The sequence below is a fragment of the Nerophis lumbriciformis genome, linkage group LG28 (assembly GCF_033978685.3).
Source record: "Nerophis lumbriciformis linkage group LG28, RoL_Nlum_v2.1, whole genome shotgun sequence".
Taxonomy (NCBI): domain Eukaryota; kingdom Metazoa; phylum Chordata; class Actinopteri; order Syngnathiformes; family Syngnathidae; genus Nerophis; species Nerophis lumbriciformis.
In genome coordinates this window covers 24,355,237-24,373,066 of record NC_084575.2, presented here as the reverse complement: position 1 = coordinate 24,373,066, position 17,830 = coordinate 24,355,237, and the positions used below count along the sequence as shown (strand labels likewise).

General features: G+C 32.9%; 1 protein-coding gene across 6 annotated transcripts in view; it reads left to right on the top strand.

Annotated features, from left to right (window-relative positions):
• foxp1b (forkhead box P1b) overlaps positions 1 to 17,830 on the top strand; it is a 536,506-nt gene that overhangs the window by 484,824 nt on the left and 33,852 nt on the right. For all 6 annotated transcript variants that reach the window (XM_061923944.2, XM_061923948.2, XM_061923943.2 and 3 more), the window contains exons 12-15: positions 972 to 1,055; positions 12,386 to 12,593; positions 16,308 to 16,384; positions 16,963 to 17,064. In XM_061923944.2, coding sequence (XP_061779928.1) covers positions 972 to 1,055; positions 12,386 to 12,593; positions 16,308 to 16,384; positions 16,963 to 17,064 — 471 coding nt within the window. The remainder of the gene's footprint in view (positions 1 to 971; positions 1,056 to 12,385; positions 12,594 to 16,307; positions 16,385 to 16,962; positions 17,065 to 17,830) is intronic.

The window sequence follows — 17,830 nt, the reverse complement described above, 5'->3', positions numbered from 1 at the left end:
TGTAATAATGAATTATAATTGAATAATGTATAATTAAACATAAAAATATAATTAATTCATATCATTATTTACTATAGATAATATGTATAATAATAAAGTTTATTTTTAGTATTAATCAGTGTCAGTTATATCAAACATGTATAAATATAATGTGTAATTAATTATAATGAATTACTTTTATAATTAAACATAGAAATATAATTAATTAATACAATATTTACTGTAAATAATATGTAATAATATTCATTGTTAGTGTTAATCAGTGTTAGTCATATAAAAATGTATTTATAAATAGTTATATAATTAAACATATTTATTTAATAGAATATTTATGAATTATAATATTAAATACATATTAATATTTTATATGATATACAATTTAAAATCAGATTTAATACATATTTTTTTATATTTTAAATGGAAGCTACTTGTTCATTATCAGTTAATATAGTTCTCTCATAGCCACAGTTTTTTTTATAATCTGCTTATTTTTCTATTGTATGTATTGCTATATTTGAGTTGATAGTAATGGTGATAATAGAGGTAGATATTATTATTATCTGTTAATATTTTTACTATTGATGTTATAATTGTATTTATTAATGATCAGTGTCAATACTGTACTATTACTGTTGACTTCACTAATTAGTTTTTTATAAATACTGGTATTATATTTGTCGCTCTGTTGTTGTTGTTGTTGTTGTCCCGTCTGTCTTCTTTCTACTTCTTTCCATCCCCTCCTTGTCAAACACTAAATATTTTTGAAATATTTATTAAAGTGAAAGCAACAAGAGAAATATCCCACACTTGTCTTTTGTTAAAATAATCTACATCAACAATAATATTTGCCCATGTAGATAATAATAATAATAATAATAATAATAATGAAAAATTCAATGTAAAATTCTGAATTGAAATGTGTGTACGTGCTCATCCAATAAAATGATATCATACGTTCTCCTCCCCTACAGCTAGCGAAAGACAAAGAGCGTCTGCAAGCGATGATGACGCATCTTCATGTCAAATCCACAGAGCCCAAAGCCACGCCGCAACCGGTGAGCGAGCCCATCATAAGTCTCTCTTCTGCCCACCCCCCGCTCCCCCCGGTTCTTTTGTTTGTCTTAATTGGCACGCGTGTATCCATTAATCTGTCCCTCCATCTTCGTATTGTATCTGCTAAATAAAAACAGCTGTTGTCTCCCGGGACGCCAGTAAACCTCATCGGGGCCACATCTGCTGACATCCCAGATTCAATTTGGTGTCAGAGATAAAGTGGATACACACTTTGGAGCAGCTTCATCTCGGGAGCACAAGTCTGGGAAAGGGTGAAAGTAAACAGTTATTAAAACCAGATAATATACGGTCTTGTTTACAAATACTGTCATTGAAGTATCACAGTATTATTACTAGTGCATCTTAAAGCACAAACTGTATTGTGTTATTAGGTTGACTCCTATGTATTATGGTAAATATTACAAAAATATCATTAAAATGATTGATGATATGTTGAAAAATTTGATTAATTAGACTATACTGTAAATTAAACCCGCCCCCCCAAAAAACAAACAAAAAAAACTGGTACTTTAATGGTGCACATGTAAAAAAATAAAATAAAATAAAATACTGTCATTAGAACAGGTTTTATCCGGCCCGCGGGATGAGTTTGCTAAATATAAAAATGAGCCGACATTTTTTGAATGAAAGAAACTGCTGTTCTAAATGTGTCCACTAGATGTCGCAGTAGCAATTATTTGTATCTTTGTAGATGATGTAGCTGATGCTAAAAAAAATAATAAACCACATGATGTTAGTGCACCAGTCAAGGAAAATGAACAAACTACATAAATAACATCCTGTAATTTGATTTTTACGGAGCCCCTAAAGGGACATGGGGGATTTTTTTTTTTTTATAATTGTTTTTTATTTATTTATTTATTTTTTAGACATGTATCTCGTGCGTACGAGATACATGTCTAAAAAAAAAAAGAAATGTATAATTTTTTTAAATTTTGTTTTTTATAACTTTATAAAACGTTTCTCGTGCGCATGAGAAACTTGTTATAAAGTTATAAAAAAAGAATTAAAAAAAATTATACATTTCTTTTTTTTTAGACATGTATCTCGTACGCACGAGATACATGTCTAAAAAAAAATAAAAATAAAAATTATACATTTTCTTTAATTTTTTTTTTATAACTTTATAAAAAGTTTCTCTCGCACGAGATACAAGTCTTAAAAAAATAAAAATAAATAAATAAAATTATTATTATAAAAAAATAAAAATTCCCCCATGTCCCTTTAGGGTCTCCATAGATTTTGATATAATTTTTTTATCTTGATAGATTGAATTGACTGATGAAAATTGTCACATAATTTATCCAGAAAGTATAAATATCGACAAATAAAGGTAGAATACTATTAACCGCAACATGCAAGTGTTAAAAAAAAACAAAAAAACATTATGATTTGTACATTTTCAAAATGTGCTTGTTCTATTTTTAAACAAAGAAAACAATCTGAAGTTGTCTTTATTTTTAAGTTATCGTGGTGTGATTTTACCAGTCCTGCCCACTTTGGAGTAGATTTTTCTCCATGTGGCCCCCGATCTAAAAATGAGTTTGACACCTTTGCATTAGAAAAAATGTAGCTATATATAAAATGGTTTGAATTAAGATTAAAAGTACGTTTTCAACCCTATTTGTCTTTAGTAGAATCTGAAACTACAACTCAAGATATGGCATTAATCAAGCCTTTATCACAATTTTGGCTTCAACGAATAAAATGAAGGCGATTGTCAGCCATATTAACATTATAACACATAAAAGCAGGCTACGATGAATTGATTAACATGGACCCCGATTTAAACAAGTTGAAAAACTTATTCGGGTGTTACCATTTAGTGGTCAATTGTACGGAATATGTACTGTACTGTGCAATCTACTAATAAAAGTTTCAATCAATCAATCAAACGCTGTATTTCAAATTAAGCACTTTCACAGTGCAGAAACGCAACAGCGGCTCGTCTTGAAGCCCTGTGAAGTGCTAATCCATGTACGTATTTTTTGTATTTTGTCATTTGACGTCCATGTTGCACGCTACGAACGATCAAATGTGTAATAAGGTTAACCGAAGATGTCCACCACTCAAACGGTGATTATTAAATTTGTTTACATATACAGTACTGTAAATTGATGGAAATATGTGTATTCATTTTTTACTTAACGAAAAATGTTTGGAATTTATCTAATTATTATGTATTTTTTTGGCAGGCTCATTTACTAATACCGTATTTTTCGGACTATAAGTCGCAGTTTTGTTCATAGTTTGGCCGGGGGTGCGACTTATACTCAGGAGCGACTTATGTGTGAAATTATTAACACATTAGCGTAAAATATCAAATAATATTATTTAGCTCATTCACGTAAGAGACTAGACGTATAAGATTTCATGGGATTTAGCGATTAGGAGTGACAGATTGTTTGGTAAACGTATAGCATGTTCTATATGTTATAGTTATTTGAATGACTCTTACCATAATATGTTACGTTAACATACCAGGCACGTTCTCAGTTGGTTATTTATGCCTCATATAACGTACACTTATTCAGCCTGTTGTTCACTATTCTTTATTTTAAATTGCCTTGCAAATGTCTATTCTTGGTGTTGGGTTTTATCAAATAAATTTCCCCCACAAAATGCGACTTATACTCCAGTGCGACTTATATATGTTTTTTTCCTTCTTTATTATGCATTTTCGGCCGGTGCGACTTGTACTCCGGAGCGACTTATACTCCGAAAAATACGGTAGTAAATAAGCAAACAAAGGCTCCTAATTTAGCTGCTGACATGTGCAGTAGCATATTGTGTCATTTATCATTCTATTATTTTGTCAAAATTATTAAGGACAAGTGGTAGAAAATGAATCATTCATCTACTTGTTCATTTACTGTTAATCTCTGCTTACTTTCTCTTTTAACATGTTATATCTACACTTCTGTTAAAATGTAATAATCACTTATTCTTCTGTTGTTTGGATGCTTTACATTAGTTTTGGATGATACCACAAATTTGGGTATCAATCCGATACCAAGTCGTTACAAGATCATACATTGGCCTTATTCAAAGTCCTCATGTGTCCAGGGACATATTTCCTGAGTTTATAAACATAATGTGTTTTTTTATTTTTATTTCTATTCATTGTTTTAATTGGTTTTTCCCTTTTAAAGGGGAACATTATCACAATTTCAGAAGGGTTATAAACCATTAAAAATCAGTTCCCAGTGGCTTATTTTATTTTTCAAAGTTTTTTTCAATTTTACCCATCCCGCAATATCCCTAAAAAAAGCTTCAAAGTGCCTGATTTTAACCATCGTTATATACACCCGTCCATTTTCCTGTGACGTCACATAGTGAAGCCAACACAAACAAACATGGCGGAAAGAACAGCAAGCTATAGCGACATTAGCTCGGATTCAGACTCGGATTTCAGCGGCTTAAGCGATTCAACAGATTACGCATGTATTGAAACGGATGGTTGTAGTGTGGAGGCAGGTAGCGAAAACGAAATGGAAGAAGAAACTGAAGCTATTGAGCCATATCGGTTTGAACTGTATGTAAGCGAAACCGACGAAAACGACACGACAGCCAGCGACACGGGAGAAAGCGAGGACGAATTCGGCGATCGCCTTCTAACCAACGATTGGTATGTGTTTGTTTGGCATTAAAGGAAACTAACAACTATGAACTAGGTTTACAGCATATGAAATACATTTGGCAACAACATGCACTTTGAGAGTGCAGACAGCCCAGTTTTCATCAAGTAATATATTCTGTAGACATACCCTCATGTCAGCAGGCCAGGGAAGCTGGGGTCGATATTCTTCTCTTGATCATCTTCGGTGGCATAAGGGACGGTGTGAGCCAAGACATCCAGGGGGTTTAGCTCGCTCGTCTGCGGGAACAAACTGCCGCCATCGCTTGCCGTGCTACCGAGGTCCTTTGTCCCTGAATTGCTCACACACTCCGGCAGATTCAATGGGGGTCTGGCGGCAGATTTCTTTGACTTTATCGTTGGAAATGCATCTGCTTTGAGTGTCGCAGGATATCCACACATTCTTGCCATTTCTGTCGTAGCATAGCTTTCGTCGGTAAAGTGTGCGGAACAAACGTCCAATTTCTTGCCACTTTCGCATCTTTGGGCCACTGGTGCAACTTGAATCCGTCCCTGTTCGTGTTGTTACACCCTCCGACAACACACCGACGAGGCATGATGTCTCCAAGGTACGTAAAACAGTCGAAAAAACGGAAGATAACAGAGCTGATTTGACTCGGTGTTTGAGAAAATGGCGGATTGCTTCCCGATTCCAAGAGCGAATACTAGAAAGGCGTTTAATTCGCCAAAATTCACCCATTTAGAGTTCGGAAATCGGTTAAAAAAATATATGGTCTTTTTTCTGCAACATCAAGGTATATATTGACGCTTACATAGGTCTGGTGATAATGTTCCCCTTTAAAATCGTTTTTAATCATATTTATTTTATATTGTTTTTAAATGTAGTTATTTTGTTTTTATTCAGTCATTGGTGGAGCTAAGGATAGTACTTGAATCTTGTTTTTAATATTTTTGTGCAGCACTTTGGAAACATTTTTGTTGTTTAAATGTGCTATATAAATAAAGTGGATTGGATTGGATAATATAAATGTTTAAAAAAACAAAAGAAGATGCTGTGATGCAAAAAAATATCGACGTAATCATAGTAGTATCGACTAGATACGCTCTTGTACTTGGTATCATTACAGTGGATGTCAGGTGAAGATCCACCCATGGCATTTGGGGGGCGGACTGGTACCTATCAGAGGCGGTATAGTACCAAAAATGATTCATTAGTATCGCGGTGCTATACTAATACCGGTATACCGTACAACCCTAAAAGGGACCCTTTATCCATGTGAGTGACACTTCTGTCACCGCACGAGCCAAAGATCATACCGCTGCAAGGCATGAATGCAAAAATCCCACACACATAAATGCACAATAGACGAGCAGGGGACCCCAGCTCGCATCACTCCGCGCAGCTTGGATCATTTATTTACAGACGCCTATTGATGTGCGACGGGCTACATGTGCGTCTCGTCTCTACAGTAGCAGTCAACACAAGAGTGCCCGGAGACAACAAAAGCCCGTCTGTTAGAGCCGTCCTTGTGTCACTCGCTGATCCTGTAGATTAGAGTGCCAAAAAAAGTGGGCTCTGACACCAAGACATTTGTATATTAAAAGCGGTTGAGGTGGCAGATAGCATCTTTTGAGCTCGCTACCTCCGCTCTCTCACTGGGGCCTGTGTCAGAACTCCACTTTAAGGGGATGAAGTGGGATTTTTATTCAAAAAGTTCCTAATGTGAAAGATATAGTGGTCCCTAAAAGTACATGTGATGCAACGACGTGTCCTGGTGAGAGCATGTCTCTTTGTTGTTGCTAGGGTTGTATGGTATATTAGTATAGTACCGCGATACTAATTAATCATTTTTGGTGCGATACCGGTACGATTCTTACTAGGGATGTCCGATAATATCGTCCGCTAAATGCTTTAAAATGTAATATCAGAAATTATCGGTATCGGTTTCAAAAAGTAAAATGTATGACTTTTTAAAACACCGCTGTGTACACGGACGTAGGGAGAAGTACAGAGCGCCAATAAACCTTAAAAGCACTGCCTTTGCGTGCCGGCACCAGTCACATAATATCTACGGCTTTTTCACACACACAAGTGAATGCAAACCATACTTGGTCAACAGCCATACAGGTCACACTGAGGGTGGCCGTATAAACGACTTTAACACTGTTACAAATATGCGCCACACTGTGAACCCACACCAAGCAAGAATGACAAACACATTTCGGGAGAACGTCCGCTCCCGTAACACAACATAAACACAACAGAACAAATACCCAGAAGCCCTTGCAGCACTAACTCTTCCGGGACGCTACAATATACACCCCCGCTACATCCTACCCCCCCCCACACAATCATGTGTGCTTACGGACTGTATCCCTTGCAGACTGTATTGATATATAATGTAGGAACGAGAATATTAATAACAGAAAGAAACAACCCTTTTGTGTGAATGAGTGTAAATGGGGGAGGGAGTTTTTTTTTGGGTTGGTGCACTAATTGTAAGTGTATCTTGTGTTTTTTATGTTGATTTAATAAAAAAATAAAAAAATAAAAGACGATACCGATAATAAAAAAACGATACCGATAATTTCCAATATTACATTTTAAAGCATTTATCGGCCTCTCTAGTTACAACACTAGTTGTTGCATGCAGCTGCCACAAGAAAGCAGCCGCTTGTGTTCACTTATAATTAAAGCAAACTGATAGGGTGCATCTGGAACATCCAGTGAATAGCGTTCATTTTATCCTTACAAGATGGATGAGGTGTAGCGGCCTCCGAGCAAATGTGACGCATTATTAATGTGCGAGTGTGTGTGCGCGCACGTGCTCGTGTCACTAAGCATTCTTGTCAGAAATCTGACCTTTTACGCCATACATAATTGAGGAGGGACTTTTTGTTTATTTTCTTTAGCAGCTCGCCGAGTCAAAGCCAGTATAATTAGATCACCAATTACCATTTAATTAATTTCAGTCTGAAGTCTCATTTTGTCTGGGCGCTGGAGTGAGTCCAAATGGGGGAGACAAACAAAGGCCAGGCTATTACCAGCCTGTCTGGACTATTGTTGCACCCTCTCGCCGTGTTTATGGCCAGGGAATATGGATGAAACGGGGAAACAAAGCCTGCTAATCCTCACAAAGAGAAGTCAACACCACAGCTCAGCGTTACAGTGATAGCGTTGTGTCCAAAGTGTGATTTATTTGCTGCATGATTCACAATAACACTCCTTTTTGCGCCTGCATTCCCACATATTATTTTTAATACATAATATGGAATAATTAACATTAATGTACATTTATACATATATACTTAAACAAAAACTAGCTCTAGTTTTTTTTTTATTGTGAATGCAATTTGGGTTAATTCATAATAAAAAAAGAAAATAATTTAAAAATAAAATATGTTAACCTTATTGTACAATCATAAACATATTTTAATAAAAATAATATAGTATTAAATGTTACATGTGTAATAACATTTAGTTATGCAATTCACATTCATTAAAGATAAAACAAAACCTAAACTATTTAATTGAAAAATCCCTTTTTTGAGCCACTTACTATTAAGCCATAAACATATTTTTGATCCAATAATATAGTATTAAATATATAACATAAATAATAATACATTTTTAGATATATATTTTTTAAATGTTTAAAAATAAATGTGTAGAAAATTAGAAATTATTGTTTTAAACCTCTTACTTTAAAGCCATTAACATAAAATAAAATAGATACAATAATTATTAGGCATAAGTATTAAATATATGATACATATATTAAAATATAGCTATATTTATAGTTTTTTTTATTATTGTCAATGCAATTTGCATTCATTTATGATAAAAAATATTTTTAAAAATACAAATAAATGTGTTAAAATTCCAGTTTTAAACCTTTTATTGTAACGCTACTGTATTAACATATTTGTTGAGTAAATAATATAATATTAAATATATAACATGAATAATAAGACATAGTAATTTTTTACATTTTTTACATTTAAATAAATAAGTGTGTAGAAATTCTTGTTTTAAACCTCTCACTTTAAATCCATTAACATATTTTTGGATAAAATAATTATTAGGCATAAGTATTAAATATATAATATATACAATAGATTATAGCTATATTTAGAGTTGTTTTTATTGTGAATGCAATTTGCATTCATTTATGGAAAAAAAATACAAATAAATGTGTTAGAATTGCTGTTTTAAACCTTTTATTGTAAAGCTGCTGTATTGACATATTTGTTGAGAAAATAAGTATTAAATATGTAATTTATATGATAAAAAAATGTAAAATATTTTTTATAATAAAATATTATGTTGTTGTTTTTATTGTGAATGCAATCGGCATTCATTTATGATTAAAAAAAGAAAAACATTATTAAATTAATAAACGTGTAAAAATTCCTGTTTTAAACCTCTTACTGCAAAGCCATGAACATTTTTTTATTAAAATAATATAGTCTAAAATATGTAATACATATAATAAAATATCGTTATGTTGTAGTTGTTTTATTGTGAATGCAATTTGCATTCATTTATGATTTAAAAAAAAAAAAAAAAGATAAAAAAAATCCTGTTTCAAACCTCTTGTGTTCCATCAGGCATTTTGCATGCTTGCTTAGCTTTTATCAACGCAAAAAAGTTGAAACATCTCTTTATTAGTATATATATATATATATATATATATATATATATATGTATTTAGTTTTATATATATATATATATATATATATATATATATATATATATATATATATATATATCCATATATATATATAAATATATAAATATATATTATTATTATTTATTTATTTTTTCATTCTTGCAGATATCCGTGTTTGATTTGGAAATAGGTCTATTTTCATAAATGAGCAATTACACCAATTTGAAGGGGTTATGTACATGTGGTGTAAGTTTCCCTGCCAATTATTAGCTGCAGCAATGGCCGTGCTCACATTTTCCACTTGACTACTGCTGTAGGATGGATGCCCGGCACATGTGCCCTCCAGCTGCTTAAAACCACGCTATACCTTTTGGAGCACTTGTCATAATTAGTTTACCCTAGTAGCCATTATCACTTACCTCTGCCGTGGACACGGACCTCAGACTAGTATTCAGTCATATTGCAGAACCATCTTCCAATACTCAGAAGCAGACGTTTAGTTTTGATTATGATTACTATTCAAAGTCAAAACAACAACCAGTTAAACTGTCCTCCTATGCAGCTGCCCTGCTGACACGCACACACTGTCACAAGCTCTGTTGTACACTGATTGATTGATTGATTGATTGAAACTTTTACAGATCGCTACAATGATTAGGAATTTAAAAAAAAATCTAACCCACTTGACCTTTTTAAGTTAGAATCTTCTTGGCGTGCAATGGATGGGAAGGGGGTGGCAGTGTCGACAACGCTGTGGATACTTCGTGAATGGTTTAAACCACATATTACTTGTCCATTGCTTTCTTCGGACTCATATTGAGCTAGCAATACTAGAAAAGTTGTATACAAAGGCTAAAAACACTTAAAAAGCAGACAAAGTAGCACAGTAGCTAATGAATGATCACCAGAGATCTATCAGCTGGTACACAATGGGGTGATGTAACGTTTGTACACTGAGACAAGGTTCGTACGCCAAAACATGGTTTTATTTAGTCTGTGGTTCGTAAATCGAAAAGTTAGTTCGATGAGGGGCTTGTAAATCGAGATTCTGCGGTACTTCAGATTCAAGCAAGCTTACTAATTAGCATGTCTTCTCTTCTCTTCTTGACTGTGTTTTGCTCCATTCTGTATGACTTTATTCAACATGAGCGATATTTGGATGTTTATCCATCGATTTGGAATCATCCACACCCAGGACTCTTAAGATATATGACATAGATATAAGGTATATATCATCGTCGCAGGAGGGTGCAATGTATATCTTGATATACCGTATTTTCCCAGCTCTAGAGCGTACAGGTATTTAAGCCTCTCCCAAAAAATTTTGGAGAAAATACATATCTGTACATATAACAGCTGTATCGGACTTCAAGTCGCAGATACTGTATATAACGGTACGAAGGATTTTTGTTAATATTTATTTACATGCTTCAATTGTTTCCAAACAGTGCCTGTCACACGGCAGTAAAACGGCTGCTCAAAACAAAACAGAAGTCATCGTCATGGACCCACTAGCTGCGGAAGCTAGTGGGTCCTGTCAGCTAAACAGGCTCGAAAACTCCACAGTGACGTTTTGGTGAAATTTACGAAAACCGAAACAATACAAAAATAATTTGATTTTAAGTTAATAATACTAACACAGACACTTGTTAGCATGTCCGCTAATGCTAACGACGCTAGCTCAGATCACGTTACGATAGCACTTAGAAATATTTAGGAAACCTTTTTCTTACAGACATCACACATGGGACGGTTTAGTTCCGTTATCCCCAAATTATGGCCCGCGGGCCGGATACGGCCCGACTGCGTCCAAAATCCGGCCCGCGGAAAGTCCCAAATTAAATTATTATTATTTGTTTATTTATTTATATTTAATTATTAGTTTTTTAAATCTGTCTTTTCTAATCCATTTTCCACCGCTTGTTACTGTCGGGGTCTCCTTGCCGCTTAGGCAAATCATATTGTCTAAAAAAAAAATATATATATATATATATATATATATATATATATACGTATATATATATATATATATATATATATACATATATTTTTAAACAATATGATATATATATATATATATATATATAAATATATATATATATATATATATATATAAATATATATATATATATATATATATATATATATATATATATATATATATATATACGTATATATATATATATATATATATATATATATATATATATATATATATATACATATATTTTTAAACAATAAAAATTGACCGGGGGCAGGGCTGTGTATATATACATATATATATATATACATATATATATATATTTATATATATATATATATATATATATATATATATGTATATATACACAGCCCTGCCCCCGGTCAATTTTTTTTAACCCAACGCGACCCCCGAGTCCAAAAGTTTGGAAACCCCCGGTTTAGTTTGTTGGAATTATTTTAGTTATATTGTAAAACTTACAAATGTTGATGAATACTTTCGAGCAGAAACTCTATGGACGAATATACTTCTTGCACGAAACAGGCAGCACCTGCAAAGGGCAAACTCGTCCCGAAAGTTGGCGCCATACTGTAGCACAATCAATAACACAACTTTTCAGTGTCTCTGTTGATGTTATGAGTACAAAACATTGTGGCCACTAGCAAGGACAAATCCATAAATGATCTGCACCTATTTATAAGCCACAGGGTTCAAAGCGTTGGAAAAAATAGCGGCTAATAGTCCGGAAAATACGGTACTGTAGATTTTGGGCTGTATCGTACCTCTCCATTTAGGACTGTAACACACTGGCAGTGAAAGGGTGGATGCGGGTGTTGTCCAAAGACAAAAAATGAAACAAAGCAAAACAGGAAGGCGTTAATGGGCCGGGTAGGTAGAGGGGATGAAGAATAGAGGCGGGCTGTCATGGCACTCTTGACTGTTTGTCTAAACATTTAACACTTAGGTTTGGTTCATTGGGTGTACCGCAGGATGTTCATTGGCAAAAAGGATTAAATGAGCTCACATCTTGTCTGTTTGCTTGCTTTTTTTCCCCTGCAGCTCAACTTGGTGTCCAAAGTTACATTGTCCAAGTCGGCCCTTCCTGAAGCCTCTCCTCCGCTGAGCGTGCCCTGGACACCCACCACGCCCACGGCACCGTACACGCCCATGTCGCAGACCCACTCGGTCATCACGGCCAACACCCTCCACAGCGTGGGCTCCATGCGGCGGCGTTACTCTGAAAAATACAACATGCCCATCTCTCCAGGTACTCACATTACTGCAACTTCATACACACACTGCAAAAAGAGCTGTCAGAATGTAAGATAAAAAGACTAGGTTTTAAGAAAAAGTACTAAAAACTAGTGAAATCAACCAGCTGCAAGGACAGATCATTTTACTTGATAATACAGCCTCAATTAAGATGCGTATATTTAGAAATTTGCAAAACTTTTAAGATAGAAATTAATATTTTATTTTGAAAACAAGTATTATTCAGAAGTGACGTGCAAACCACTGATTTAAAGTAAAATGCAGGCTGGTATCTGCGATACCGACCCGATACTTTGTGCAAATATACCTAACGTGCCTACTAAAAGTTGTGGATTTTCAAATAATAACTTGTCCGTCTAAAAAACAACAATACAAATATTACAAAAAATTGCCAAAAAATTAGAATCTAGTGAAAAAAAGCTGAATTAAATATACATATATATATATATATATATATATATATATATATATATATATATATATATATATATACATACAATACAAAGTTAAATATTACAGTATGTGTTTTTAGCATTTTTTTTTTTAAGAAAATAAAATATCAAAATGACCTTTCTGTACTTGACTTTCCAATATGCGACCATTGGTGGAAAAAGGTGGTCTAAAACATCAGAAATTCTCAAAATTAAGATAAAATATACTTAAAATACAAACAAAGTTTGCTTAGTTAATTAAAAAATGAAATAATAAAAAAGAATACTAATTTGTGAATTAATTTAGAAAAATAGAGCAACCATAATAAACAGTAGAACAACTTTATTAATATTATGATTTTTATTTAATTATTACATGGTGACAAAAAAGGGAAAATGTAAAAAAAAACAAAAAAAAAACAGTAAAAAAATCGGTATGTAAGTGAAAAAGCTTACATTTTCTAACTAATGAATAAAAGTAATATTCTTAGTCATCCATAATACATTAATGACGCACAATATCAGATTAAAAAAAAAAAAACAATTAAAAAAATAATATATATATATATATGTACAGTATATATATATATATATATATATATATATATATATATATATATATATATATATATATATTGCTCCCCCATACTTTGACTTTTCAGTATGCGGCCCTAGTCTAAAACATCAGAAACTTTCAAAATTAAAATAGAATATACTTAAAATACAAACAAAGGTCAGTTAGTTAGTTAAAAAATTATACTAAATTGTGAATTAATTTGGAAAAATAGAGCCACCATTGTAAACAGTAGAGCAACTTTATTATTATGATTTGTATTCAATTATTACAGGGCGATAAAAGAACAGTAAAAATGTAAAAAAAAAAAAAAAAAGGAAAAAAATCGGTATGTAAGAGAAAAAGCTTAAATGTTCTATATAATGAATAAAATGTATATTCCTATTCACCTATAATACATAGTTGACACGATATCTGATTTTTTAGCATTTAAAAAAATAACAACTAAAAAACATATATTTATATATTGCTCCCCCATACTTTGACTTTTCAGTACGCGGCCCTTGGTAGAAAAAGTTTGGACACCCCTGAACTAAAGTATCAAAACTATCAATATTATGATTTGAGGATAGATATTAGAGCATAAAGATCTGGTATCGGGGGTACCGATATTTCAGTATCGATCGCTATTTTTCAATTTGAAATTCTAAAAATTAAGCATCCTTTAGATGTGGTATCTTTAAACACAATTTTCTATGTGGGGAAAAAACAAAATACCTTATTTGAATAGTTATTTTCTCATTTTTACCATATTTGAACTAAAATAGAAAAAATATCATTGTTTGTGCTTTTCAATAATAACGTGTCTGTCTAAAAAACAACAATACAAATATTAGAAAATATAGCAAGAAATCGGAATCTAATGAGAAAAAGCTGAATTAAAAATAAATAATAATAATAATATATATATATATATATATATATATATATATATATATATATATATATATATATATATATAGTTACCAATAATACAAAGTTTCAGTAATTTTAAGAATATAAAATATCAAAATGGCCCCTCTATTCTTGACTTTTCAGAATTCGGCCTTTGGTAGAAAAAGTTTAGACACTTCCAGTCCAAAACATCAGAAGCTTTCAAATTTTAAAGAAAATATACTTAAAATACAAACAAAGTTCAGTTAGTTAAAATAATACTAATTTGTGAATTAAGTTGGAAAAATAGAGCAACCATAATAAACAGTGTTAAATGTGTAACTGAACATTAATATTTACTAGGTTATGCAGTAGAACAACTTTATTATTATTATGATTTTTATTCAATTATTACATGGCGATAAAAACATTGAAAATGAAAAAAAAAAACAGCAAAAAAATCCTAATGTGAGAGAAAAAGCTTACATTTTCTAACTAATGAATAAAAGTAATATTCTTAGTCACCTATAGAGGACACAATATCTGATTTATTAGCATTTAAAAGATAATTTAAAAAAAATATATATATAAAAATAATATATATATATATATATATATATGTGTGTATGTATGTATATATATATATATATATATATATATATATATATATATATACATATATATATATATATATATATATACATATATACATATATAAACAAAGGATGTAATTGTCGAAAGAAACCTGATTGCCCTCTCAACGGGGGGTGCTTACAAACATCAGTTGTCTACCAATCTAAGGTAATACGCAAGGACATTAACACATCCGACACATATGTAGGATTAACCGAGGGAGAATTCAAAACCAGATGGAACAATCACAAGGCTTCTTTCAGGAACAAAAACCTGCGAAATACCACAGAACTCAGCAAACACATTTGGGACCTCAAAGACAATAATGTTGAATATTCAATAACATGGCAAATTCTTGCATCCAGCACACCTTACAATAGTGGTAATAAAAGATGCAACCTATGCTTGAAAGAGAAACTGTTTATTATTTACCGTCCAGACCTGTCATCCCTCAACAAGCGCAGCGAAATTGTAACAGCATGCCGCCATAGACGGAAACACCTCCTAGGTAACACATGAGCCAATCACCACGCCCCTAGGCCAGCCTGTACCCACCCACTCTGTGCCCTATATAAACCATGGTATGAGAATGCTCCCATTAAAATCTCCTGACGATTGAGGGTACCCCCCCTCATGAAACAGGCCTGTAGAGATGAAATAGTCTTGTGATTTTTTCCCACACATACATATATATACATATATATATATATATATATATATATATATATATATACATATATATATATATATATATATATATATATATCGCTCCCCCATACGTTGACTTTTCAGTATGCGGCCCTTGGTGGAAAAAGTTTGGACACCCCTGAACTAAAGTATCAATATTTTGATTTGAGGATCAATATTAGAGCATAATGATCTGATATCGATATTTCAGTATTGATCGCTATTATTCAATTTGCAAATCTAAAATGATGTTGTGGTATCTTCAAACACAATTTTCTACCTTATTTGAATAGTTATTTTCTAATTTTTTTAACGGGAATAAAAAGAATACAATCATTTGTGCTAAAATTAAGACTTTAGACTAAAGAGAAGTAAATAGCTTTAAAAGGAGGGACATTTCTCGAAATAAAACTGTTAAATGTTGGCATGTGGCAAATAATTTGCCGTGGTCACATGACTGCAGCGAAGCTTGCATTTTCTCCGTGACAGCACTTTTGTTTCCTCATTGCAGATCTCAGTCAGAACAAAGAATTTTACATGAACGCAGACGTCAGACCGCCTTTCACCTACGCCTCATTAATAAGACAGGTGAGGAGCGACTTTAATGTCTTCTTTCTGACTTCAAGGAACATTCTCCTTTTTCTGCATGATTAGGTCTCGACTTTTAGACTTCCGCTGATTATTCATCCTCAAATGATTGCATGCATATGGGATCCTATCCAACACCCCCCCCCCCCCCCCCCCCCCCCCAAAAAAAACACGACAATTCCATTTGATTAAGCATTTCAGCGATTATGACCAAATTCATTTCACACAACAGTAAGGACGGGCCTGTTTTAAGAACGCCTCTCAATTATCGCCCGGGCCGCAGTAATCTGGGATCTCAGGAATTAATCTGAGCCGACCATAATTGCTGCCCTGTAATCTGCCTGAGAACTGTTTTTCAAGCCTGTCCTTTATTTTGCACGCACAAAGGAAAATGTATTTAAATCTGCCATTTTGAATAAAAGTGCAGCAGACTTGCATAAACAGCCTTTTTTCACGGGCGCTTTGTCCCCCGGTCTCAGTGAGAACACACGCACAAAAAAACCTATCTTGTGAATAATTTATCGCTTGGCGAAGGAAGCGACATTTGAAATGTTTTGTTTCGCTGTTTTTCCATTCAGGCAATCCTGGAATCGCCAGAAAAGCAGCTAACACTAAACGAAATCTACAACTGGTTCACGCGAATGTTCGCGTATTTCCGGCGCAACGCAGCGACGTGGAAGGTAACGTTCTTTCTTCATTTTCCACCGCGAATATTCACAACTTAATCTTCCAGCAACATGCATGATAATTGACCTGGATCATGCAATGTGTACTGTTTTTTTGCACTCCTCTGTCAAATGGTGCCTCGAGCCACAAATGACTTCACTGACACTATATCCAAAACAAAACCATCTAAAAATCACAGACAAAATCAAAAATATACTGTACTAATTTTATTTATAACACTGGCAATGGTTAAAAACAAAGTAAAGGGAAACAAAAAAACAACAATGTTCAAATGTAACATGTTCTAAAATATGGCAAAAGTAGTACAAAATATGTGGAAATGGAAGATTAAGATTAAGAACTAATTACTTTGGTGATAACACACACACACACACACTTCTAATGACATCATTCACTGTACTTAAGTACTACTACACACTTGTCATGTCAAGTCAACAGACATTTAGTAAATAATACCTTGTCCAAATCTCCCCAAACGTTGGTGCTACGTTTGTGTGGGTTTGTGCTGCGTAATTGTTTTGGTCTTAATATTATAGGTTTTAAGTTGCTAACAAATTATGATTCATAACCAGCTCCGTAAAACGTGAATAACTTTAAAAACGGTAACACTTAGTCCACAATTGTTTGCAGAACAACACAAGCAAAATGGACAAGTTTAGTCATGGTTAATAACACGTTAACTACATGTTAATAATATTTTAAAAAATATTTAACGTTAACCGTAGCAACACAAACAAAAGATTTTGTAGTACAAACAAA